The sequence below is a fragment of the Xiphophorus couchianus genome, chromosome 4, assembly GCF_001444195.1.
Source record: "Xiphophorus couchianus chromosome 4, X_couchianus-1.0, whole genome shotgun sequence".
Classification (NCBI taxonomy): domain Eukaryota; kingdom Metazoa; phylum Chordata; class Actinopteri; order Cyprinodontiformes; family Poeciliidae; genus Xiphophorus; species Xiphophorus couchianus.
Genome location: NC_040231.1, coordinates 964,222 through 988,116, shown reverse-complemented (window position 1 = coordinate 988,116; position 23,895 = coordinate 964,222). Strand labels below are relative to the sequence as shown.

The window sequence follows — 23,895 nt, the reverse complement described above, 5'->3', positions numbered from 1 at the left end:
TGTGCCTCTTCACCATCTGTCTCTGTTTGGGCTCCATGTCTGAAATATGAGAAAAAATGATCAATTTCTTTTAAAAACATAAAACCAAAAACAGTTAATCATATATTTAATGAGGCTTTTAACAACATTTGTCAGAAACATTTTAGCATTAGAGATTTGTAGCTACAGAAGTCAGAGATGAACACAGAACATGTTCAACTGTACAATCCTGAGTGAAGAAACTGGTGTTGCTTCAGGTCCAGTTCTACATCAAGAAGTTTTTAAATATGAAGGTCAAACATTTTCACAAACATCACTTCCAGCCGAGTCGTGAAAAACTGTCCTTCATGTTCAGGAAGCATCAACAGTTCGTGATGATGATGATGATGATATGTCTTCATCATCCGGTCACAGCTTAAACGTCTCTTAAATGCTTCACGTCTGTCCCACCAGCAGAAAGCTGCTCACCATTTAATACTTAATAATAGTTAAAACTATGCTGTGTTGAGTAAACTATAAGTTCACAAGTTATTCAAATATAAGACTTTATATTCATTATAGGAAGTTATACTGGAACGTTTCCTCATGTTTTCCTCTCCACTGTCGCCACATGCTTGATTTCCTCAGGTAGAAAAACCATCAGCTGGAATAATAAACTGAACTATCCTGGATGTGAAATGACCTGATCTGACTGGACTGATAACGTATTTCTGGTTTTTATTATGCTCCGGCTTCGTTCTCCCGTATTTATCTAATTATTTAAAGATTTAGATTAAAAATGACATTTAAAACCTAAACAGAAGCTGCAGTGATTTCACAGTTACTGTGAGAAAATATTCACCCCTCAACCTGATGCCTGGTTGTTCCTCCTGCTGCTGCAGCACTACTGAGGGTGAACTTTGACCCCATCTGCTTTAATAATAATAATTTTTACTTTATTCATCCCAGTAGGGAAATTATTTCGCACACGACAGGAGCTGCGTCTGCAGGCAGCCAGCGTCATTTTTTGAAGGAGGACATGCGGCAAAGGTCGTCGGGACCGGGAGTCGAACCCGCGACGTCCGCGGGTCTAGGGCCTCCAAATGTCCACAGCACAGGGGTGTTGAATTGATTTAATTCAGACACAGGGTTTTCCAGCAGGAACCAGTCAGGTTTATGATTGATTGATGGTTAATCACGTCGGATTCAGGATTTATCTAGGGGTGTGATTACTTTTCCACATAGCGACGTCCTGGAGAAGAAAACTTCTCTCTGCATTTACTCATCTTCTGCTAACCAGAAGAAACCTGGGAGGGGTAAACATCGTATACAGAGACACTTTGAGCAGTTTCTTAATTCTTTGCCGGTGATGAAGACTTAATGTGGTCTTCATCATGGTTGCTTTGTCTACCTGGTCCGGTCCGGTCCAGTCCGGACCAGGATCATAAGCGCTTCATTTGTCTTCATAACATCTCCAGAACATTTCTGAACTGTGCTACTACGCTAATTTGCTTAGCACTTTAGTTAAGGTTTAGCATTATCATTGCCACATGGTATCAACATGGCTGAATTTAGCAGTTTAGCATTAGCTTCTGCTAAACTCTGTGTTGATATAGAGCGTTAGTGTTATTATCTAAAAGGGAAATGAGTCTGGAGTGTTATCGGACATGTCAAACCTCCAACAGGACAATCGAAGTTCTCCACAGTCCATGAAGTTGATGTTGCCGTTGTGGACGGAGTCAGAAGACTGACGTTTCCCTTAGCTGCTGCTCATGCTAACCTGACACACACCATGTTTACTGCACATGTGCAGTAAAGCTGTTATGCAAACACTGCAGCAATAAGCCAGTGATAACTTTAGTTAAAATTATGCTTCACTCACCTCAGCATGCTGGATGCTTTAAACTAAAAGTGAAACTGGTAGCAGGCCCTGGTTTATGATTAATTTGGCTAATATTCACTTGACCTCTTGGGGGCGCTCACAGAGTATTGTTATTTTATTCAGTGAATTCCTTAATGCGTCATAAAAGCAAAACAAGACTGTGATTTTGTATCAGATATCCCATCCTCACACAGCAGAACCTAGCGGCCATTTTTAACGAAACACACGGACCCAAACTTCTGGTTTAATGAAGGTTAGTGAGCAGCAACCATAGACCTGAAATTGTTTTGTTTTTTCTTATATTTATGATCATCAGCAGTGGGTACACTTATGCTAACCTGCTAATGCACTAATTTGTTGTATAGTGCTTTAGCTTTTTTGCTAACTTTGAAAGTGCTTACTTCCTCCAAATAATTTTTTTCATATAAATTCTACAGGCCTGATTTTCCTGAATAAAGTTTTACATTTGAGTTGAAGTTTTGGTTGTTGGCTCTTCTGAATTTTTCTGGTAGTTAGACACTTATACTCGTGCTCTTATTTTGAAGGCTGCAGCTCAGTTTCCTCTCCTCACATTTTCTTTTTATTTTAAAGAAACTTTATTGAGCAAGAAGGAAGTGTCATTGACACATGATGGGTGTGGTCAGGGTTGAAATTAGTGCTTAGCATTAGCTTCCAACAAATTATCATATTGGTGTAGCGTGTTAGCGTTAGCGAAACTAATGTTTATGGTTAGTTCTTTAGAGTTAGCGCTGCTAACCTTTTAGCTTGCGGTGCCCACCACTAAGGTTTGCTTTTATCAGCGTTAATAAGCTGGGTGTTGCTGTGTGGCATTGTAGGGGTGTGGCCTTAATCGTTGTCATGGTAACGGCGTGGGTTAGAGGTCGGAGGAGGTGAACTGATTGAACGCAGCAGTGCATCAACAATATTCCATAAAACATCCAAACATTTTATCAGACATAAATCAGATCCGCAGTCCAGGTCTGGCTCTGCGGCGCCACCTTCTGGACAAACATCTGGATATTAATGCAGAACATTACTATAATGTTCTGGTTCCAGAGAAGTTTGGGTCATGTGACCAGGTAAGGTCTCTGCTGATTGGACAGAACACAGGCAGATTTAAAGTCCCTCCTGCTGAGTCGAGCAAGGAGGATCATGGGAAATATTTCAGCCTCCTCAGCGGGCTGCGCAGGTCGGATCGGGCGGCTCTGGCTGGTCTCTGACTCACCAGGCTCATAAGTTTTCATACAGCAGCATGCCGTTGAAGACGGTGAGCGGCTCCACGGAGTGGGGCAGCCTCCCCCTCACCAGGTCCACGCACACCGTGTCGCCGCGCTGCAGCGGCAGCACCAGGCTGAACACGGCCAGCGAGCCGCTGCTGACCTTTGACTCGGCCACCGGCTTGGCCTCCAGGTCTTCGGGCTGGTACCCCCCCGAGTCCACCCGGGCCACGCTGTAGTTGGACTTGGCCAGAACCGCTTCGATCTTCTCGTTCTTGTGTCCCGTCAGGACGGCGCTGAAGTAGTAGTGTCCGTCCACTGGGGCGGTGAAAACACCTGAGGAGGACGGCTTTATCTGTCAGAGCTCACAGCGGCCGGCTGGACCAGAACCACCAGAACCCGCTCACCTGTCACCGGGTTGTAGAAGTTGCCCTCGTTGACGAAGATCTTGTTAAAGACGACGGTTCCCGGCGTTTCCTTCAGGGCGGTTAGGCCTGCAGAGAACGACAGCCTGGGTCTGTGAGCGTCCACACCTGGAAGACCTGAGGACAAGAAGAGACAGTGAAGCACTGTGGACCGGCTGCAGCCAATCAGAGGCAGCGTGGACCGGCTGCGGCCAATCGGAGGCAGCGTGGACCGGCTGCAGCCAATCGGAGGCAGCGTGGACCGGCTGTGGCCAATTGGAGGCCGGCAGGACGTACCTGGTTCACCTTTAGGACCTGAAAAAAAAAACAGGAATATCAGTTGTTAGAGATTTTAATTTCCCACATTGCCTTCTCTCTAGCTCTGCATCGTTGTTTCCCACTGATCATCATCAGACATGAATTATGAGATCAAAATGTAATAATTACCTTCAAAACTTTTGAAATTCACTAACAGTTATATTCTAATGATTTCAAATATTCTGCTCATCTTAAACCTGATCAGATGTAATATTGAGCCCATTAACAGTGGTGAGCATATTTCCAATTAGCTGCTAAAGCTAATTGCTTGCATTTTTGCTAACTTTGAAGCTAATTTTATTTTCTTGTGTTTTTTTGTAAACTTTAAGTTGAATAAAGTTCAGCATCTGTGTTGGAGTTTTGGTTTGGACTCTATCTGAAGTTCAATATATGAAATAAAGAAGATAAAATCAGGAAATTATGTTTTTTGCTGCAGATGTTTGGAAGAGGGAATAAAATGTTTACTGTAAATAATAAAGTTAATTTATGAAAGTTCTGTATCACTAAAGTCACATTTTTCTATCGCAGATAAAACTGCCTTTCATGTTACAGCAATTTTAAAGATTTCCATGAAAAGTTTACTAGATCCTTTCACAATGTTCTTGTATAACATCGATAATCCCAAAATGCAGTGTTGAAGTTAGCGTTTAGCATTAGCTTCTGCTAAACACCATTTTGATGCATCAGTTTAGCGTTTGTGTTCCTAATGTTTATGGTTGGTGGTTAATGTTAGCGCAGCCAGCAGTGTGTTTTAAAGGAAACTGGAAAACAGCTGATTCCTGAAGACTTTTTACCTTAGAAAAATCTCACTGAGATTAAAAATGTTTTCACACCTGGATAAAAACTAAGACTGATGCCAGATTTATTTTAAAGCTGTAGGAATGAAGCTTCTCACCTGGAAATCCTCGGGATCCGGCTTCTCCTTTCAGCCCAGGCGGTCCGGGGGGCCCCCGGGAGCCCGGCAGCCCCATCAGGCCTTTCTCTCCTGGAGGCCCTGGAAGGCCTGAGGGAGGAAGTTTTGATAAATAATAAAAACATTAAAAACCTGCATTTCCAGCAGAGGAATCAGTAAGATTTTTAGCCGCATGTATCAGATTTTTTTGACAAACAGTTTAATTTTATTTCAGATCATAAATAAAACTAAAAGTTTCTGCAGTTAAAACCTGGGAGTTTGCGGCAAGCAAATTTATCATTTAATAGGACAGGATGCTAAAAGCAGACTTCAGTCTTCTTAGGAAACAAACCAACATTAATTTGAAAAGAAATTGTTCGTCTCATCCAGGATGAACCATTCAAACATTTCATGTCTCTGCTGTTTCTCCTGGGAGCTGAGCACTCCTCTCCCGGTTTCCATAGCAACGGCAACGAGATAGAGGCAGTAACCGTGGTAACTCAAAGTGCTCACACTGAGCGTCCAGCAGGGGGCAGCAGCTGACTGCAGGAACGATGAGCCACTTTTAAAAAGCAGCTCTAAACTTTTTAAAGTGAGGTTCTGGTCTGGATGAGTTGGACTGGAGGAAACCAGAACCACCTGACCCAGAAAGCAGCAGAAGAAATGAGCTCACCAGTCTGCCCAGTCTGCCCAGTCTGCAGCTCTTTCTGGACCTGGGCCAGGCTGGAGTTCAGGCTCTTAACCCTGCTCTGGACCCACTCCTGGTTCTTCTGAACAGAGTCCAGGATTCCTCCATGTTGGATGAGGGTCTGATTCAGGTTGGAAACGTGGCTCCACAAACCCGACACGTGGTGATTCAGGCCTGCAGACAGAACCCAGTGACACGTTACAGTCCGACCCGACAGGCTCCAGGATCAGGAAGACCCGCCCCGTAAATCCCAGGACACCAAAACAAACGAAGCTTTAATGAGGGCCGGTTGAATAAACTGCAATTACTAAAATCTCAACGTTCACCAAGCAAACAGCAGGGCCGGTCCAGTGCTGTCTGGGGCCCTGGGCAGAATATGACCAGGGGCCCCGCTTCCTGCTCAGGACGTCAGAGAAACCCGGGAGGGGCCGGGGTTTAATGGGCCCAGCTTAAAAGCAATCAATGGTTGTAAACTCAAATATCAAATAGCACCAGATTGTTGCTATGGTAACCAAACAATATAACTATGAATTATTAAACAATAAACCTGTCAGCTCCTTAAAATCTTAAATTTTAATAAACAATTTAAAGTATTTTCATTTATCTACGCTGAAACCACTAAGTCAAATTTAACAGTGTTGTTATTTTGAATAAATAAATTTTAAAACTCCAGATGAGTCTGTGTTAAAATGTTAGCATTCATGGGACCTTAAGCTGCTGCTGAGTTCATTTACGCCTTGGGCCGGCTCTGAATGTGACCAGCACGTGTTTTCACCCAGTAATCAACCAGTGGATCTGAAGTGGGATTTAACAGAAGTGCAAAAAGTAGATAATATTTATTTTAATTGTAAGTTTTTGGTTTGTCGTTAATAAGACTCTATAGTTGTGTTTAAAAGTCATCGACAATGTGCTGCAGTAACGTAACCCCGTAATATTTTACATTGTTAAAACAGAAACTGGGCGGCCCCCTGGTGGACAGTCCTGGCGCTACACTGCAGGGCTCAGCGGGTTTTCTCAGGGAATGGGATTTTAACGCAGCTCAAAATATTCCTGGGATCGGAGAAATCAGGACTTTTCTCCTTAAAGGCACAGACTTCTTCATCAGAGCTTTATGTGAATCTGACCTTCTTTGACCTTGGAGATGGAGTTGGAGACGCCGTCCAGCCTGGCGCAGACTCCCTCCAGCTTAGACAGCCTCTTCTCTAACCCGTCACCGGAACGCCGGCAGTCGCCCATCTCCGCCACCAGCATGCTCTCGAGGCGGCGGATGTCCCGGTCCGTCCGGTCCAGCCGCTCCTGGCTCCTCTGGACGTGCTCCGTCACTTCCTGCTGAATCTTGTCCAGCTCAGAGATGATCTTGTCCTTGGTGTTTCCTGCAGGAGGTCAGAGGGAGACGTGAAGCCGATGCGGCGGTGCGTAGGGGTGGCGGCGGCGGGCTCACCCAGGTCGGTGATGACGCTGCCGTGTTTCTGCACGCTGTGCTCCAGGCCCTTCAGCGTGTCGTTGATGGAGCCGAAGGTGAAGATGATGTCGCTGAGCTCGTCCTGCAGCGTCTTCAGTTGGTTGCCGTTGAAGAATCCTCCGATCACGCTGTGGCCATCTAAAGGCTTCTCTGCGTCCAGGTTTGGCCCGAAGCCCCCGCCAGTGGAACCGTCACCTGCTGGCACAAACGTTTATTTACATGAGTTTGATGCTCACACCTGACCACTTACATGTTGATCTAAACGCATCAATTCATCTGGGAGGTTTATGAGGTTCATCTGGGAGCTCACTGTCCTCTGAGAAGTTCAGAGACTTTATGCAGAAAACAGTCGCTATATTTCCCCTGGGGGGGGGGCGCTATGTTCCACATTCATCTCCTGCTTTTGCCTTTTTAATTCCTCCTAAATGACTCAAACCACCAAACAAATATCAGAAAAAGACAAGAGAAGTTTCTTTCAACTAAGGACGTTTCCAAACTAACAGTGTGGACACCGCTAGCTAAAAACGTAGCTGTGCTAATCCTAAAGCATAGACATTAGACCGGCTAATGCTAAAGAGTTGCCGGTACCAAAGTGGACCTTCTAGCAGCTGCAGAACATTTCCAGAACCAGAGACTAAAGTCTCAGATCAGAGAAACTCATCCAGGCTTTAGTTTCTCTTTAGTGGCTTTGATTCCTGCAGCAGCGTCTTCACAGGTCTGATTGACAACCCAACGGTCCAGAACGCTGCTGCTGGAGTTCTGACTAGAACCAGGAGGATAGAGACACCATCCGGTTCTACACCACCCAGTTCTACAACATCTGGTTCTGGTAGGTTATGAATCACTGAATGGTTTAGCACCACATTAAAGATCTGCTGCTGTTGTTTCAACCTTCCTGACCAATCAGGTTCAGGTTCTGGTTCTGGTTCTGCTCTGCATCCAGAACCGGAACCAGAACCAAACATGGAGAAGCAGCATTCAGCTTCTATGCACCACAGATCTGGAACAAACTTCCAGAAAATTGAAAAACAGCTGACGTTATCCGACCAGAACCAGAACCTGTAGCAGTTTCCCTTAGTGATGAAGAGCCTGATGAAGGTGGGCCTGACCTGTGAAGGAGTCGGGACCGGGACCGGGACCGGGACTGCAGCGCTCCGAGCATCTCCGGACCTCGTCTCGCAGCGAGCGGACCTCATCCTGCAGCGGCGAGCAGACCCGGCTGCAGCCGCCGCCCGCCGAGTCCAGCTGGGTCTGGATGGAACCGACGCGGTTCTCCAGGTTCTGCAGCGCCTCCTGCATGGCGCTCAGGTCCTTGGACCAGTTCCGGAGGTTCTGCAGCTCCGCCTCCACGCGGCTGCACAGCTCACAGTCCTGGCCCAACATCTCCACCTCCATCACGATGCGGTTGAAGTTCTCACCGTTGTCACCGGTCAGCGACTTGATCGCTCGAACGTCATGGCTCAAGTCCAGAACCTGGACAGATCGTTTGGACCGATCGTTTGGACCGATCATCAGCCAATCACAGCTCAGGATTCCATCATCAACACAGAACCAGCACCAGTACGTCAGCAGAGGACCTACAGCTGAAACCATATGTTTACATACCCTGTATGAAAACACACAGGATGATTATTGCTTCACTGTCTGACGTTACATCAGAACCGAATTATCCTGCTTCTACAACGGAGCATCATGACCAGAACCAGGACCAGAACCAGAGGTTTCACTGTTTTTAAATGACGAGAATGAAGTCGTAATGTTATTTGACCAAAGACACAATTTTACCAGAACAAAGTCATAAAATTACAAGAAAAATATATTTTACTGCTAAAAAAAATCTTTGAAAGAGTTATGAGGATCTGACCGGGTCCGCGTGGTTTTACATTTCATTTCAAAGTTCTGCTGCCAATAACAATCTGATGTGTTAGAAGATGAAATATCAACTTATTTGTAATGAGACCAAAGTATAAGTTGTTCAACATTCCTCATTTTATTTTGTAATTTTTCATGAAGGGAATTTAAAATTACTACTTCATTCTCAAAGTATTGCAATTATTAGTTTATTCTCATGTTATTATTATGTTTCTCTTGTAATATTTTGATGTTATTGTCATAATATCTAAGTCTGACCTAAAACTGGAACATTTTTTATGAGAGAGCAAAGGTTTTTCCTAGGAGTGCACAGACTGCAGTTTTCTGGCCGATTGGCTATTACCGATCTTTTAAAAAGCCTAATTTATCAATTCTGTGGATAAGACAGGCTTCATATGTAAGAATCAGCCGATCACCAATCTCTCAATATTAAAGAAATCGGCGGGCCGATAAATCGGTGCACCCTTGGGTTTTCCTACAAGCTGAGAAGTTTTGGAACTGAAGTCAGTAGGAAACGTTTTGTGTGTTTTCATCGGATTTGGTCTCAGCTGCAGTTCTCCTCGTGTCGGTAAATCAAACCGCGTTTTGGAAAAGGTGGAGCGCTGAACTCACCCGGTCATGAAGGGAGTCTCCAGACACCGACAGGTCCTTCAGTCGAGTGTTGAAGTGTCGAATCTGACCCTCGTTGGCCACAACTCTCCACTCCAGAGATTTCTTGGTCGTGTTTTCTCTCCCGCCAGATAAACCTCCACCTGGTCCTCCACCTGATCCAGCGCTTGCTGCTCCACCTCCATGTGATCCGTTGATACCTTCCCGAGTGTCTCTGCCTCTTTCTTCTCCTTCACCTCCACCTGTTCCAGAAGACCCTCCCCCACCTGTGCAGTGGCACTCCTCCATCCTCCTCCTCGTCTCGGCTGTTTGGTTCTCCAGCGCTGACATTCTCCTGTCCTGCTCCAGCAGTTTGCTCTGCAGCTGTTCCACCTCCAGCTCCACGTCTTCGATCCTGAAGGTGCGGTCGTCGAAGCGGTGTGAGAACGCCGTCCGCAGGTCGTCCAGCTCTCTCTGGACAAACTCCCTCAGGTCGGCCTCCAGGTGAGAGCAGACCTGCAGAACACTGCTGTTGATGCGGAGTTCCAAGTCCTTCAGGAGATTCAACCGAACATCGGTCAAACCATCGCCTCCTCCACTAGCCCTACCTCCTCCACTAACTCCTCCCCCTCCAATTGCCCCGCCTGTAGCTCCTCCCCCTGCAGTAGCTTCTCCTCCTCCACTGGCTCCTCCCCCTCCCTGGGACTCTCCTCTGTCGCTGCCGGGCCTCAGGCGGTCCAGCAGGACGTTGAAGTTCTCTGAAGCTGAGCTGATCTTGTTTTCGGCGTCGGTTATGCGGTTTTGCAGGTCGTTGATGGTGGTGCAGCATCTCTGGGAACGCTGCAGCTCCAGTTGAAGCTTTTCGGCGTCCTGTCGGTGGCGAACGTCGGCGTCATTCAGCTGCTTCTCCAGAGCGCGGATTCTCTCCTGGTCATGTTGCTGCTGGCGCCGCAGGTCCTCCACGCCGGCCTGGGAGCAACAGAGCACACCGTGAGCTTCCCGAAGGCCAGGACGCCGGGCGGAGCCAAACGTGGAGGATTTACCTGACAGGAGGAGCACGACAGCAGCACTCTGCGCTCCAGCTCCTTCAGGACGCTCTCCTTCAGGGAGCTCAGCTGCTCTCTGCTTAGTCCTCCAGGGGAAACGTCTCCGTCCAGATCGTTGCCCTTCCCGTTCACCAGGTGGTTGTTAATGGTCACCAGAGTTTTATCATGAGCCTGATAGGACACAAGCAAGTGCAGTTAGCATCCAACCCACCATCCATCAAACCAACCATTGAACTAATCAACCAAACAACCATTTAACCAACCAACCATCCATTGATTCTGAGCAAATGGCAGGTAAGCAACAAATGAATGAATTAGGCTAACAGAAGAGTACAACACATAGACAAACAGGGTTTTAATTAAATAAACACAAAAATTCACATATACAAATCTTTTTCATTCTGCTCGACACACAGCTTACATGACGATTTAGCCTTAGAGTCCAGTAAATATGCTAGTGAAGCACTTTAGCATTAGCTTCATGTTGGTGTAGCGTTTTAGCATTAGCAGAACTAATGTTTTTCATTAGCGCTTTATGGGTAGCGTAGCTAATGTTTTAATTAGCGGTGCCCACCCCTGAATAAATCCGTTATTCTGTGAAAACAGTTTTAATTGCTGAGCTTTTTATTTGTCTCGTTTCTTCTATGTCATGTTTCTTAGGAATGCAAGTTGTATAAATATTTTTATATGGTCCAGCTACAGACCCAAATTGAATCTCTAGAGAAAGTCAATAATTAGGTCAATTGAAATTTACTAATTTGGGACTTATTTCTTGAGGTTAAATAAATCATCAGTATAATAAAGGGACTTGAGAGAATATCTGAAGTGAGATTTTAACTTCCGTTAGGGTGATGGTAAGAAGACCTTCCAATCCTCCCAAGACTAGGAGCTCTAAAGACTAATCATCCAGATCACAGTGGAAACATGGAGACGGCACAGGGACCCTGTTGCTGTGCACCTTGGTTCGGTTGTCCAGCTGGTCCAGTTTGGTCTGAATGCTGTGGATCGTCTCTTTGATTTCAGGCGGCGCAGCGTCTGCCGGGTTTTTTCCGGGTCTGACAGGTTCGTGGTGGAGGTGTTCATTCATGATGGACTGGAAATCCTGCAGCTTCTCCGTCAGCCTCTGGATCTTTTCCTCCAACTTTCTAATTTCCTCCCGGTCCTGTCGTCCTGGAAAGAAAGGAACGGCCCCAGGTTTCAGGTTTCATGTTCAGACATCAACAGGAGAAATCAAACAGCATCAACTGAAACGAAATGAAAGAGATATGATAACATGTCTGAGGTTTCCTGTGAGCTTCCTGTTAGTAAAATAACTCAGTCAAAAATTAACTACAATAATTTGTTACTTAGCAGTTCATAAGAGAGACATAAGGGTTATCTTTTCATTAATTTATAAATGTCACAGTGTCAAACTAAATATTTAAATATTTTGTTTGCAGACAAAATATTTTGCTTCAAACATCAAATGTAGTTAACAAGCTAAATATTAAACTTATAGCCAAATATTTATTTGTAAACTAAATATTTAGCTTCCTACTATAATCCCTAGCTTCCTTATTAAATACCTGGTCCGCCTCTTAGGAAGCTAAATATTTGAATTGCAGCTAAATATTTTAACTAACAATGTTTAGCTTGTTTGCTAATAATTTAGAAAGACAAATATTTACATCGAAGCTAAATATTTAGGTTGCTTCAATATTTAGCTTGCTAACTAAACATTTTATTTGAAACTGTGACATTTATAAATGACTAAACAGCCATAACCTATTTGTCTTCCTCTTATAAACGGCTATTTAGCCCAAATTATTGCTGTTGAAAGGATCCAGGATTATTTAACATGTTGACCTAAATATGTCGTTAATTTTCCTATTACCTAAAAAAATGCTGTTTTTGATACGCCAGAACTCATAATTACTTCAAAAATGCACATCTTTTGTTGTATTTGTCACCCATGGAGGTCGCCATTTTTTTACCGATGGGTTGATGACGTCATCAGGTCCAATCTGTACTGGAGTCTACAGAGTAAACACAGGAAGGCTAACTTTACCCCAGTAGTTGTTGATCATATTGCGTTTGATTGGTGTAATTTTAGATAACGTCACACTGTGTTACTATCGGCTGTGATAAAAAAAAAAAATTTGAGGCGAATCTGGATAATTTCCCACATGAAAGAAAGGAGAGCGAAGGCGAGAGCCGGAGTGGAACAACAACGAAGGACCTGATCTGGATCCTGGACATTTCTCCACAGCACTTTGAGCCATATATACCAGCAGAACCAATGAAGGCTCTAACAGGTGATTGTTACCTGAACTAGCTAAAAATTAATGCTAACGGAGCTATTATTGCTGGAAATGCTAACGGAGCTACTTGGGTCCACCTGGCTGCAGCAAACAGGAAGGGCGGGACGGACCACTGTCAGTCTCACACCTTATTTGGAAACGGGACCATTGCACTCCGGAAGTGAAGGGGGCGCTATTTCCTATATTATCCGCGGTCTCTCTTTTTTATTTTCTTTTGAAATCAGTGACATATCTTCACCTTTAGGAAGGATTTTCACTCTCAGCATGTATTTGAACTTCTCTCTTTTATTTACTTTAGTGCAGCTCACAGTTTTTAACAAATTCTGTAGCTTTCTGTGAACTTCTATATCTGCTCCTTAGTTGCATCTTTTCAGATACTGCCTCTTGTGGCGTGGGGGTGGTAACACAACTAATATAATTACATTACTAAATCAGAATACCACAAGGTCTTTATTATTTATTATTAATTCTGGCATTACAGGAACCGTAAAATATAAATTCCCTCACAAAAGAACATACCTTTTCATTTTCTTAAGGAAGTAGAGCTACTTAAATGAGATAAACAAGACCTGAAAGTGATTCCAGTTTCACTCGATGGCCAACCTGTTGAAACTGAGGCAAATTTTAAATTCCTTGTGTCCTTTCTGGACAGTCAGCTCAACTTTGCTGAAAACACTATATCTTTAAGAACTGTTCCCAGAGACTCTATCTTTTAAGAAGACCCAGTGATCTTGGGGTTTCCCAACCTGAGGTTGTGTATAACCTCTAGTTAGGTAGAAGTTGTTGAGTTAAAGTGTTAAAATGTAACATCCTAACTTGAATTTTAACTCAACTCAAGTTAAAACAACATCTTAATTCAAGTTTTAACTTTTCATCTCCTCAGCTGGTTTGATCACATGAGCTGCAGAATAACAGACAATCTTTTAAGAAAACTTTCAATCCCAGGTATAACAGCAAGTAAATAGTGGTGAAACCAAAAACAACTCTGTCTCAACTGTTTGCTGAAAGAACATGAAAGACGGCAAGAAATATTTCAGCAGAGAGCATCCATCCTCTTTATTCATCAGTTTGAACCTCTAAGCTCATGAAGGCGTTACTCTGGGAACTAAGAACATCTATTAGAAGTCATTTATTGACAGTGCAATAATTATTCTTAACCAAACTAAATGATAACATTTACCTATAGCGTGCTAAGTATTTTGCTCTATTCAAAATTGTTGATTTTGTGATTCTATGAATATGATTTGTCGTTTTAGAGTTGAAGGAAGCTGACCACTTTGATAGACTAAATAGTTTCATCTTATTTTTCCTATATATAAAACTATATATATAACCATTGCATACATATATATATATATATATTGTATGTATACTGCTCAAAAAAATAAAGGGAACACTTTCAGTGTTAAACACCTGTTTAAGTGTTCCCTTTATTTTTTTGAGCAGTGTATATAAAACTCTATCAACAAAAAGTCTCTCAGAATAATATACATCGCACCATAAAAACAAAAATGTGAATTTTTGCTTGTATCTGTTTATCAACCCTGGTTGTAACGACCTGGGTTGTTCTTCTGTGAACCTAATTCATTTGTTTGTTATTGACTTTTGCTCAATTAAATTTCTTATGTATACATTGCAAATTGTATTTTTATTACAGTTGATCATGTTGTTTTTATGTCTCCTTATTTCTTTTGTTCCTCCTATAATTGATGGAGATAGATATATATTATTTATAATGTATAAAAGTACTGTTTATGTCATTTAATTAGCTCTACAACCTTAAGAAAATTAAAAAATATGGTGTTTTATAAAACATTTATCTTTTAAGGTGCCAGTAATGCCAAAATTAAGAGTAAATAATAAAGACATTGTGGTATTCTGACTTAGTAATATAATTAGATTAGTTGTGTTACCACCACCACACCAGTGGAGGTAGTATCAGCCCCAAAAAGATGTGACTATGGAGCAGATTTAGAAGTACACAGAAAGCTACAGAATTTGTTAAGAACTGTGAGCTGCGCTAAAGTAAATAAAAGAGAGAAGTTCAAATACATGCTGAGAGTGAAGATCCTTCCCAAAGGTGAAGATATATCAGAGATTTTAAAAGAAAATTAAAATGGGAGACCCCGGATAATAAAGGAAATAGCGCCCCCTTCACTTCCGGAGTGCAATGATCCCGTTTCCAAATAAGGTCTGAGATTGACAGTGGTCCATCCTGCTCCTTCCTGTTTGCTGGGTTTCTGCTGTTTGCTTTCGGTGTGTTACCGAAAGCTGAATACAGGTCTGAGAAGACCCTCTGAGAAGATCTCAGATCTGTATTCTCCTCGTTAGTATAGTGGTGAGTATCCCTGCCTGTCACGTGGGAGACCGGGGTTCGATTCCCCGACGGGGAGTGAAGTTTGTTTCCCTCTTGAAAATGAGATCTAGATCTCAACGGGGTTTACGTGATTAAATAAAGGAATATTATCACCGGTACTGAACCAGTAACAGCTGTTGACTAACTGGACTCAGAGCGACAGAAGTACTTACTGGATCATGCAGTGACCAGAGGTGAGTCTCATTGTTTCATTATGAACCTGAAGGCAGCAGCTGCTATGGCCAACTCTTCCTCTTCCTCCGTTTGCTCCTCCTCATCATCACCTCTTATTTCTACGTTCTGATCGTTTCAATGCGCTCCGGTTCAAATTAAAAGGCTTAATAACATTACTTATCACTGTTGCAGCTGGAGGAGCCAGGCAGTTGGACCGTTACAGGTCATTTACCCAGAATGCATTGCAGCGTGAACAACATGGCAACATTCCTGTGACAATATTTTATTACAATTTATAAAAACTAAATAACCTACAGTATTATTACTGTATTGCTTTTACATCTAAGATAAATATTTCCCAAATAAGGTCTATTTTTGTAACTAATCGTGGATCTCTTTAATGTTTGACTCTGTAATTTTACAAACAGCCCCCATCATTTTCACCTCTTAAATGTCAGTTTAAGTGACATGTAATCAAAGTTTTTAGATTAAAAACAAATTACTTGTTTTAATATTTAGGGACTTAGCAGTAATATTTATTATTTGTGTAGACTCAATAAAAACATTGCCACCTAGTGGCAAAGATCAGACTCTTTGTTACCTCCATTTTGTCCGGTTCCAGAACCACTTCCTGTCCACGCTCCGTTGGACGTGTGACTTCCTGCTCTGCCAGCCGGACCGACGCTGCAGTCCTCTCCGCTGTAACCATGGCAACACTTCCACTCCATCTCCGTCATGGTTTTGTAGGCCACTTTGTAGCGGGGCCTCATGTAGGTCCGGTAGCTGTGGAGACACCAAACATGGAGGCTCAGTGCGCCGGTTCCAAGAGGGCCGGGTCAGAAATGGGTCAGAGGTCACTCACACCACAACCCGGCTGCACTGGGCGCTGCCCCAGCTGCACGGGTGGTAGTCGGGCTTCACGTAGGTCTCCACGCCGTCCTCCACCACGCAACTCACCGTCTTCGTGAGGACGAACGCGCACCAGTTCCTTCAAGACAGACACACAGTTAAAGAGTGGGTTCTTGTTCTGATCCAGTTCTGGAACACACAGTGAAGGGTTCTGGTTCTGGAACATCACAGTTTATGGTTCAGTTTTAGCTCTGGCAGTACAACAGGAGAAACAAAACATCCAGGGAAAAGGAAGAAATCATTCAGGTCCAAATCCAGCCGCCTGCAGCATCCAACCAGTCCAAAACATCAAACTAGTTCCTGACTGTTGAGGCTCTCTAACGTCTGGAGAAGAAGACTTGTTGTTCCTGAGAGAGCTTAATGTCACATGAAGCTCTGTGGTGAGGTCAGCAGGTCATGATGAATGTGTCTCTGTGTTGACATGTTTTTGTCGAGAAAGACAGATACATCTCAACAGCCTCTGTTTCCATAGAGACCAGGAGGCTGGAGGACGGTGCTGGGCCAGTGGTGGAGATGTTCAATTCTCCATACTGAACCAGTTTTCTGAAACTACAGCACAGCATGGGACCTGATGAACAGAAGCTCAGAATAAAACAAACTGAACAGAAAATGTATGCGGCACTAGCAGAGAGCAAGAATTTCCATTTCGTGACTGTTGAGTCACCCTTAATAAGGGTGACTGTTGAGTCACCCTTAATAAGGGTGTTTTTTTAAATCGCCCTTATTAAAGCGGTGTTTGTTTTGGTTGCCTTGGCTTTATGGGATGAGTCTTTTGGATTTCTGTAGATGTACATCTCTTCAGAGGTAGAGAAAGCATTTCATATGCCACAGTGGGAGGCAAAAAACAACTGTGTGCGGCATGAGTGCAAGGCGAGCATGACAGCTTCTCCACAGCCTCAACCTCTGTGTGAATAACACACCGTCCCCTAACGCAGCATCCAACTAATGCACTGTCACCCTAACGCACCGTCCCACTAAAGCACCGTCCCACTAAAGCACCGTCCCACTAATGCACCGTCCCACTAACTCACCGTCCCACTAAAGCACCGTCCCACTAACGCACCATCCCCGTAACTCACCGTCCCACTAACACTCTGTCCCACTACCGCAGCATCCCACTAACACTCTGTCCTACTAACGCACCGTCCCCGTAACACACCGTCCTACTAAAGCACCGTCCCACTAACGCACCGTCCCCGTAACTCACCGTCCCACTAACACTCTGTCCCACTACCGCAGCATCCCACTAACACTCTGTCCTACTAACGCACCGTCCCCGTAACACACTGTCCCACTAACACTCTGTCCCACTAACGCAGCATCCCACTAACACACCGTCCCACTAACGTCGGCTCACACTAATTGGGTTTCAGGTCTGCAGACGGTTCTGCCTGTTGCCTGTTGACAGTTTCTCTGGAGGTCCCAGACTAAAGGCTCATTTCACTATTTCACTGATTTATTTCACATCTTAGAACTCTGCAGAATTTTTTCTGAGTTTGAAACGGTTTGATCTGGCTGGAGCAGATACGGATTCATGAGCTGCTCACACTGACAACATGGGGACTATTTGTGCCCGGGTTGATAAATTCCTGAAATATGTGAGCAGCTGCTCATCTTCATCAGCTTCATCAGCGCTGTCTGGGCTGGCGATTCGGTTCAGGTGCAGGTACCAGCACATTGGGTCAGACGGGTCAGACTAAAATCTCTCAACAGAATCAGGTTATCTTCAGTCAGTATAATTTCAGTTCACATTTGGTTCAGTTCAGTTCAGTTTCAGCTCATATTCGGGTCTCGATGAATTAAATTGAATCATTTTTTAAATATTTTACAAACTAAATATCCAATTTGGCTCCAGAGGAATGACTGACCCGACCCAACCCGACCCGACCCTATTTTACCAGAACCTGAACCAGGAAAAGTAAACTCTGCTATCCAGAGGAAGTTCTGGACTTGATTTGCATTCAGAATTGGCTGCCCAGTTCGGCTCTCTGTCCACCAGAGCCATGTTGGTCCAGCAGAACATTTTGGTTCTGTACGGGTTCTGAGATCCGGATAAACCTCTCCATGTTTGCTTTCAGTGTTTATGTAGAGAAAGCAGTGTAAGCGGTTCCGACCCAGTCCCAGCAAAACCATGGGATAATGTTTCAGGAATGAGTGACATCAGAACCCGAACCCAACCCAAACGACATCATTGCTCCAGATCAGAATCGCCAAACCGAAGGAAGAACCTCCTGGTTCTCTGACCCAGCAGAAAGTCTGACTCTCAGCCAGAACTCGGACCTGCAGCCCGTTTGTCAGAACCCGGAACCAGAACCAGAATACAACCAGCAGCCCTCCTTCAGTTTCACCCACCATCAGAAAGGTTTTGGTTGTGGTTCTGGAGCGTATTAAACTCAAATCAACAGATTTCTACACACACGTGCACGCGCTCAGTGACGTCATCACCCCTGCTTCACCTCCTCATCTTCATCATCATCGCCGTTTCCGTGCACGTGTCATCTTACCTGTGTCTGCTGGCTGCGCGGGCTCCTTGCGCGTGCGCGTCGGCGTACAGGCTGTAGGAGGCGCGCATCGGGAACGTGCTGCTGGCGTGCTCGCAAATCCAGAGCACGAGCAAAAGCAACGGGAGCGCGCCCATCCCGATCAATACGATCAATGAGGCTATCGATCCCTGATCAGCACGTGATCAACTGCTTAGATGGCGGGAATATCCGTCATCTCCATGGAGACGGCAGAAAAAGTTCCGAGAAGTCAGTTCTACAGATTCATGATCCGGTTCTGATCCAAACAGAGTTCAGATTCACAGCGGAAAACCGCACCGCGCTGATCCCAGTCGGACCCACTCCTATCCCGCCTTTGACCCGCTTTGGCCCGGTTCGGTGAGCTGCCGAGGGTCCATCAGAATCTGAGAAACAAAAGAGAGGAAAAAGTTGCGACAGACTGAACCGAGACCAGCTGCTCCTCCTCTTCATCACTGACCCCGCCCACGCCGGAGGAGAAACCGGAGCCAGTCGGCTGCAGCCACACCTGGACCGGGTCGAGTCCGAGGAGGTTCGTCTCTGTTCGGGTCATGCTTCCTGTTTTCAGTGTTATTATTCATTTATTAATTAACACACAAAATAAAAAAACTAAGTTTCCTCAGGATGACATTTAACCCCCAACCGGGTTCTGACCCAACCGGGTTCTGACCCTAGCCCAGGTTTAATTCCAATTAAAAAATAATGTATTAATATCAAAGTGAAATTAAATGTTTTGGCTCAGTTATTGTAGATGCTGATGGCAGGAAAGCTCTCCTGTAGCAGTCTGTGCTACAGTGAATCTGAAGAAGCCTCTGACTGAAGACGCTCTGCCTTCCCAAGAGTTGGCCATAAGAGGCTCCACAGTCTGAACCAGAACCGAACCAGAACCAGCCTTTTTAGGTCCCTGGTTCTGATGAGATCACGCCCACTCCCAGAACAGTTCGGTTCTGACAGCAGAACCAGGTCCAGAACCAGAGAATGGGGGCAGTTCTTCAGTCAGATGGAGTTCGGATCGGGTTCTGTTGCAGGTCCAATTGGGTTCAGCCTGATCCACCAGTACTGTCTGACTGGACCAGAAGTTACCCATAATGCATCTGTTCCACCTGTAGGATCAGAACTGAGAGTCAGCAGGTCTGAACCAGAACCTTAAGGTTCTGTCTGTTGATCTAACTTCAGAACCCAGCAGCATGGGTTCAGAACCAGAGAGGAGATCTGCAGAACCATCACTGATCAGAACCAACCCGTTTCTGCTTCAGGCCATCTGACCTCCTGACCCCACAGGCTCCGCCCCCTCACCTGGACGGCCTGCAGGCAAACTGGACCTGGTTCTGCTGCAGCCAGGAGGTTCTCTGGTTTCCGGGTCAAAGGTCGCAGCAGAGGGAATGCTGCGAATGATGCTTCAACAGAAACCACAGAAGAAGAAAGTTCTGGGCCCGACCAGAACCAGAAACCCAGAACCTGACTTCTTCCTCAGAGGAAGAGGAAGTGGGTCTGCAGCCGGGTTCTGAACGTCAGCTTGACCCGGCGCGGCGCGCTGGCGGCTCATCCATCATGGCCGCCAGGAATGCTGGGGAATATTTGGGATGTTTGGGAATGTGTGGCGGCCGAAAGCGGGTCAGGAATCTGAGGCTCCACGAAACAGTCGCCACAAATTCGCCCGACTTCAGCTGAGAAGGAAACATCTGAGAAAGGGGAGGAGCTACGGCTGAGGAAGAGGAGCAGAAGAGGAAGATGAGACTGACAAACCTCAAGAGGGATCAAAGTTCACACATTTACCAACAAATCACAAACTATGATTCTGTGACCAGGTGACGTTCAGGTAACGTTCAGGTGTTCATAAAACTCTCCACATCTTCTAAACATCTCCCAAACATTAGTTTTTATTTCTTTTCTCCTTGGTTTGTTTCGGGGCGTCATGGTGGTTCCCAGTGTTTCCAGTTGTCCTGCATCGGTGCCAGGGCGGCGGTCCAGTTCAGGCTGCTCGTGTTTAAACAGAAACGGCTCCGTATTTATTCTGTGGCTGTGGAGGAGGCTAATGTAAACCAGCTAGCAGAGGGAGCTGAGCGTACCTGGCCCGGCCGGCTGTTTCCACTCAGCTGCTGCCTGTTTATTTGGGTTTTCCTGCGCCGCCGCCGCCGCCGCCGCCGCCGAGCATCAGGTGGAGAAACGTCCGAGCTGCAGAGGCGCTCTGAATGCAGCTGAGTTTCATCATCCTGAGGGTGAAACGGGTCGGGTCAGGAAAATGTTCTGGATGTTTCCTCCGGTCCAAACCTCAGCCCCGCCTTGAAAGCAAACAGCAGAAACCCAAAACCACCAAGACCAAATTAACACCGCAACACCGAACCGGGCTCAGGACGCACAGAGTCAGAGCGCAGTCGGGCCGGGCAGAACCACAGACCAGGTCCAATAAATCACCGAGAAATCCTGGAAGGAGGAAGAGCAACACAGAGGAAAACTGATGAAAACAAGCAGAACCAGAGAGACGAGAAGGAAAACAAACAGAAAACCCAAAATGATCTGCCACTAATGGAACCCAGAACCAACAGAACCAGACCGTTCAGAACCACGAGAAATCCAAACCACTGTGAAACCAAATTGACCCATTCTGTGTCAGTCCTTGGGTTCAGTGTGACAGATGATTCTTTCTGAGCAGAACCGGTCCAAACGGTCCGGCTGGACTTGCTGCTGGTTCCTGCTTCCTGCTGCTCTGGACTCACAGAACCTACAGAACCAGGTCAGGAGGTCTGACTGCCGCGTTCAGGTGGGGTCGTGCCTGTGCAGAAATCAAACGTCCCCCATTCGGCTCCAGGCAGCTGGAAGTCATTACCTCATCCATCAGCCAGCTGGGTTCCTGCCACATCAGATCTCCTCTGCAGACCCGGACCGGACCGACTGGACTGCCAGTGCTCCAGTCCGGAAAAACACGGAAACACAACAAAGCCAGGAGGTGACCTTTGACCCAGACCTGCTGCTGGTTTCTTATATGAGCGGCACGGCTCTCTGCCCAGGGCAGCATCCGACCAGGGGCCGAGCCATAGAAAATAAGTTAGGATGCATCATTCCCACCAGACCTGTTCAGTCTGCTTTGACCTGACTTCAGTCTCTTTGTTTAGAAAGTCCGGTCCGGTTGGTGTGAATGCTAGTCGACCTCTGACCTCTGGTCCTCCAAACCTCGGTCTGGGTTAGGTTGAACTGAACTCTGGTTTGGTTTGAATGTGAACGCCAAGCGAATCGGAAACCGCTCCAAAAGCAGGAAGTGGACTACAGCATACGGCATTCTGGGTAAATACGACCAAAGCTAACGTGCTAGCCTAGCGCTAGTAAGAGAAATGGCTCCTGGTCTTCAGCCAAAGACTAAAGAGAAATCCTCCAACCGTAAAATCCGACGCCTCCATCTTGTTTCCATCTGGTGAAGAAGGAAGTTGCTCTCAGTGCCTTCAGAGGTTTTTGTGTTGTTTCCTTCGGTACTTTAAGGGGAAAACGCCGTTAAAGCTTCAACATGGCAGGAAAGTTGATCATTTCATCCATCCATCCATCTTCTGTTCACCCTTGTCCCTAATGGGGTCGGGAGGGTTGCTGGTGCCCATCTCCAGCTACGTTCCGGGCGAGAGGCGGGGTACACCCTGGACAGGTCGCCAGTCTGTCGCAGGGCAAGTTGATCATTTCTTTTTCGTTTCTCCCCTCCAGGGGGTCTTTTTGTGGCTCTCGTGTCCCTTATATGAAAGTAGGCTGACAGGAAAGGGGGAGGGAGAGGGGGGAAGACATGCGGGAGTAGAACCCGAGACGGCCGCGACGAGGACTCAAGGCCTCCAAACATGGGTCGCGCCACCACGGCACGCCCAAGTTGATAATTTCTAGTTCTGAATCTAACAGGATTTCCACTCGTTCTTTTGGAGGAAAGTTGTCATTGATTTTCAGAGTAAAACGTTTTATTCCAACAGCCATAAAAAGTAAAACCATAGGAGCGCACTGATTTGTTTTCATCCTTGTTTTTCCAGAGGTTGGATGGCAGATGAGGGTCAGCAGCCGTTCTTGGCTCAGATAAATAAAACTAGTTTAAAACTGATAATGTCACATGACCTTCTGAAAAAACAGCTCTAATTTCTGATAAATAATATCTGCTGTAGGAAGTTTGTTACAGTTTTATTTACTAACCAACTCCTGTTAGCACAACTGGAACCGATGGTTGGATGGTTGGCTGGATGGATGAGGGAGTGCAGCGACATGCTGGAGGTTCTTCCTAGTTGGTTTTCTGGGTCTCAGCCAATCAGAATTCAGAATGAAACCCAGACTGGTTCTATTGGGCTGCCTTCAGCTTCACAGCCCAGTAGAACCAGAACCGGGCCAGGAAATGGCTGCTGGTGACCAGCTGCTGAACCCACTCCGACCCGTTCCAGGAATCAGAGTCCAGTTTAATCAGAATCAGGTTATTTCTGGACTTCTTATCGTGATTCTGTCCCTGACCAGTCTCCAGTTGGACCTGGAGGTTCTGGACCGGAACCATTTGGAAAACAACAACGTGACTTAGGAAGTAGATAAGTTCTGGTTCTGACCTGCTGTCTCTGAAGGAGCAGCTCTGAGCCATGCCGCTGTCTGACCCGATCCGGCCGGAACCGTAGCACAGCCGACTCAGAACCTGCAGAGTCCGAGGAGATGATGAGTAAACAGGAAGCTCTTCATCATCGTTTGATTACTCTGAACGCCATGGAGCTGTAAACGCCCCGCGCTCCGAGGAGGTCAGTGAACGCCTCACAGCAAACAGCATTTCCTCTCTGTTTATGGTAAACCGTCTCCATGGAAACAGGCAGGACACAGCTGCTGAGTTCCAGGATCTGATTGGACCGAACCGGGTCAGCTGGTTCTAACCTCAGAATAAAATCTAATGTTCATCAGAGACGATCAGGTCTGTACTGATCGATCAGGTCAGCAGTGGTCTGGCCGTTTTGCAGTCAGATTCTCAGTCTGTGTGGAACATGTTTCCTGTGTGATGTTGCGTTTTAGTGCTGATCAGGATTCCAGATGTTTCTGTCGTCTCTCAGGTTCACCTAGCTAACCCTAACCCTAACCCTCTCACCAGGATCAGCTTCAGCCTGAACTTCTGTTCGTTCCTCTTCAGCTTCCTGCTTTATTTCTCTCTGAGTTTGTTCCGCTGCTCCGTTATCGGCTCCGTGAGAAGAACGGCGATCTCTTCATGTTTGGAACAAAACAAGCCGATAAAAACAGCGGGGTCATCTCACCGCCACGACTTTTCACATCCTGCCTCAGCAGGGCAGGAACTGAAAGTCATCAGTCTGTTGTCATGGGAACCAG

At 45.7% G+C, this 23,895-nt stretch overlaps 1 protein-coding gene across 4 annotated transcripts; it reads right to left on the bottom strand.

Moving 5' to 3' along the window:
• Positions 1–1,084: 1,084 nt before the first annotated feature.
• emilin1b (elastin microfibril interfacer 1b) lies at positions 1,085–19,043 on the bottom strand. Of its 4 annotated transcripts, none has more exons than XM_028015931.1 (14): positions 18,571–19,043; positions 16,020–16,145; positions 15,759–15,940; positions 11,286–11,497; positions 10,325–10,498; positions 9,306–10,250; positions 7,931–8,294; positions 6,801–7,019; positions 6,484–6,732; positions 5,345–5,533; positions 4,675–4,782; positions 3,759–3,776; positions 3,465–3,599; positions 1,085–3,393 (listed from the first exon to the last, which is right to left on the bottom strand). In XM_028015931.1, exons 1-14 carry the CDS (start codon positions 18,702–18,704, stop codon positions 3,071–3,073), a joined length of 3,378 nt encoding a protein of 1,125 aa, XP_027871732.1. In that variant the 5' UTR covers positions 18,705–19,043; the 3' UTR covers positions 1,085–3,070. The 4 variants fall into 4 exon arrangements, with proteins under 4 accessions (XP_027871732.1, XP_027871734.1, XP_027871733.1 ...); XM_028015933.1 differs by having other exon boundaries at positions 5,354–5,533; XM_028015932.1 differs by having other exon boundaries at positions 6,801–7,016.
• Positions 19,044–23,895: the final 4,852 nt, after the last annotated feature.

Coding starts and splice junctions, on each gene's coding strand:
- emilin1b (XM_028015931.1), bottom strand. CDS start 18,704: ATGGGCGCGCTCCCGTTGCTTTTGCTCGTGCTCTGGATTTGCGAGCAC. Junction 8,295..9,305: donor GAGACTCCCTTCATGACCGG/GTGAGTTCAGCG, acceptor CGATCTGTCCAG/GTTCTGGACTTGAGCCATGA. Junction 3,394..3,464: donor CTTCTACAACCCGGTGACAG/GTGAGCGGGTTC, acceptor CGTCCTCCTCAG/GTGTTTTCACCGCCCCAGTG.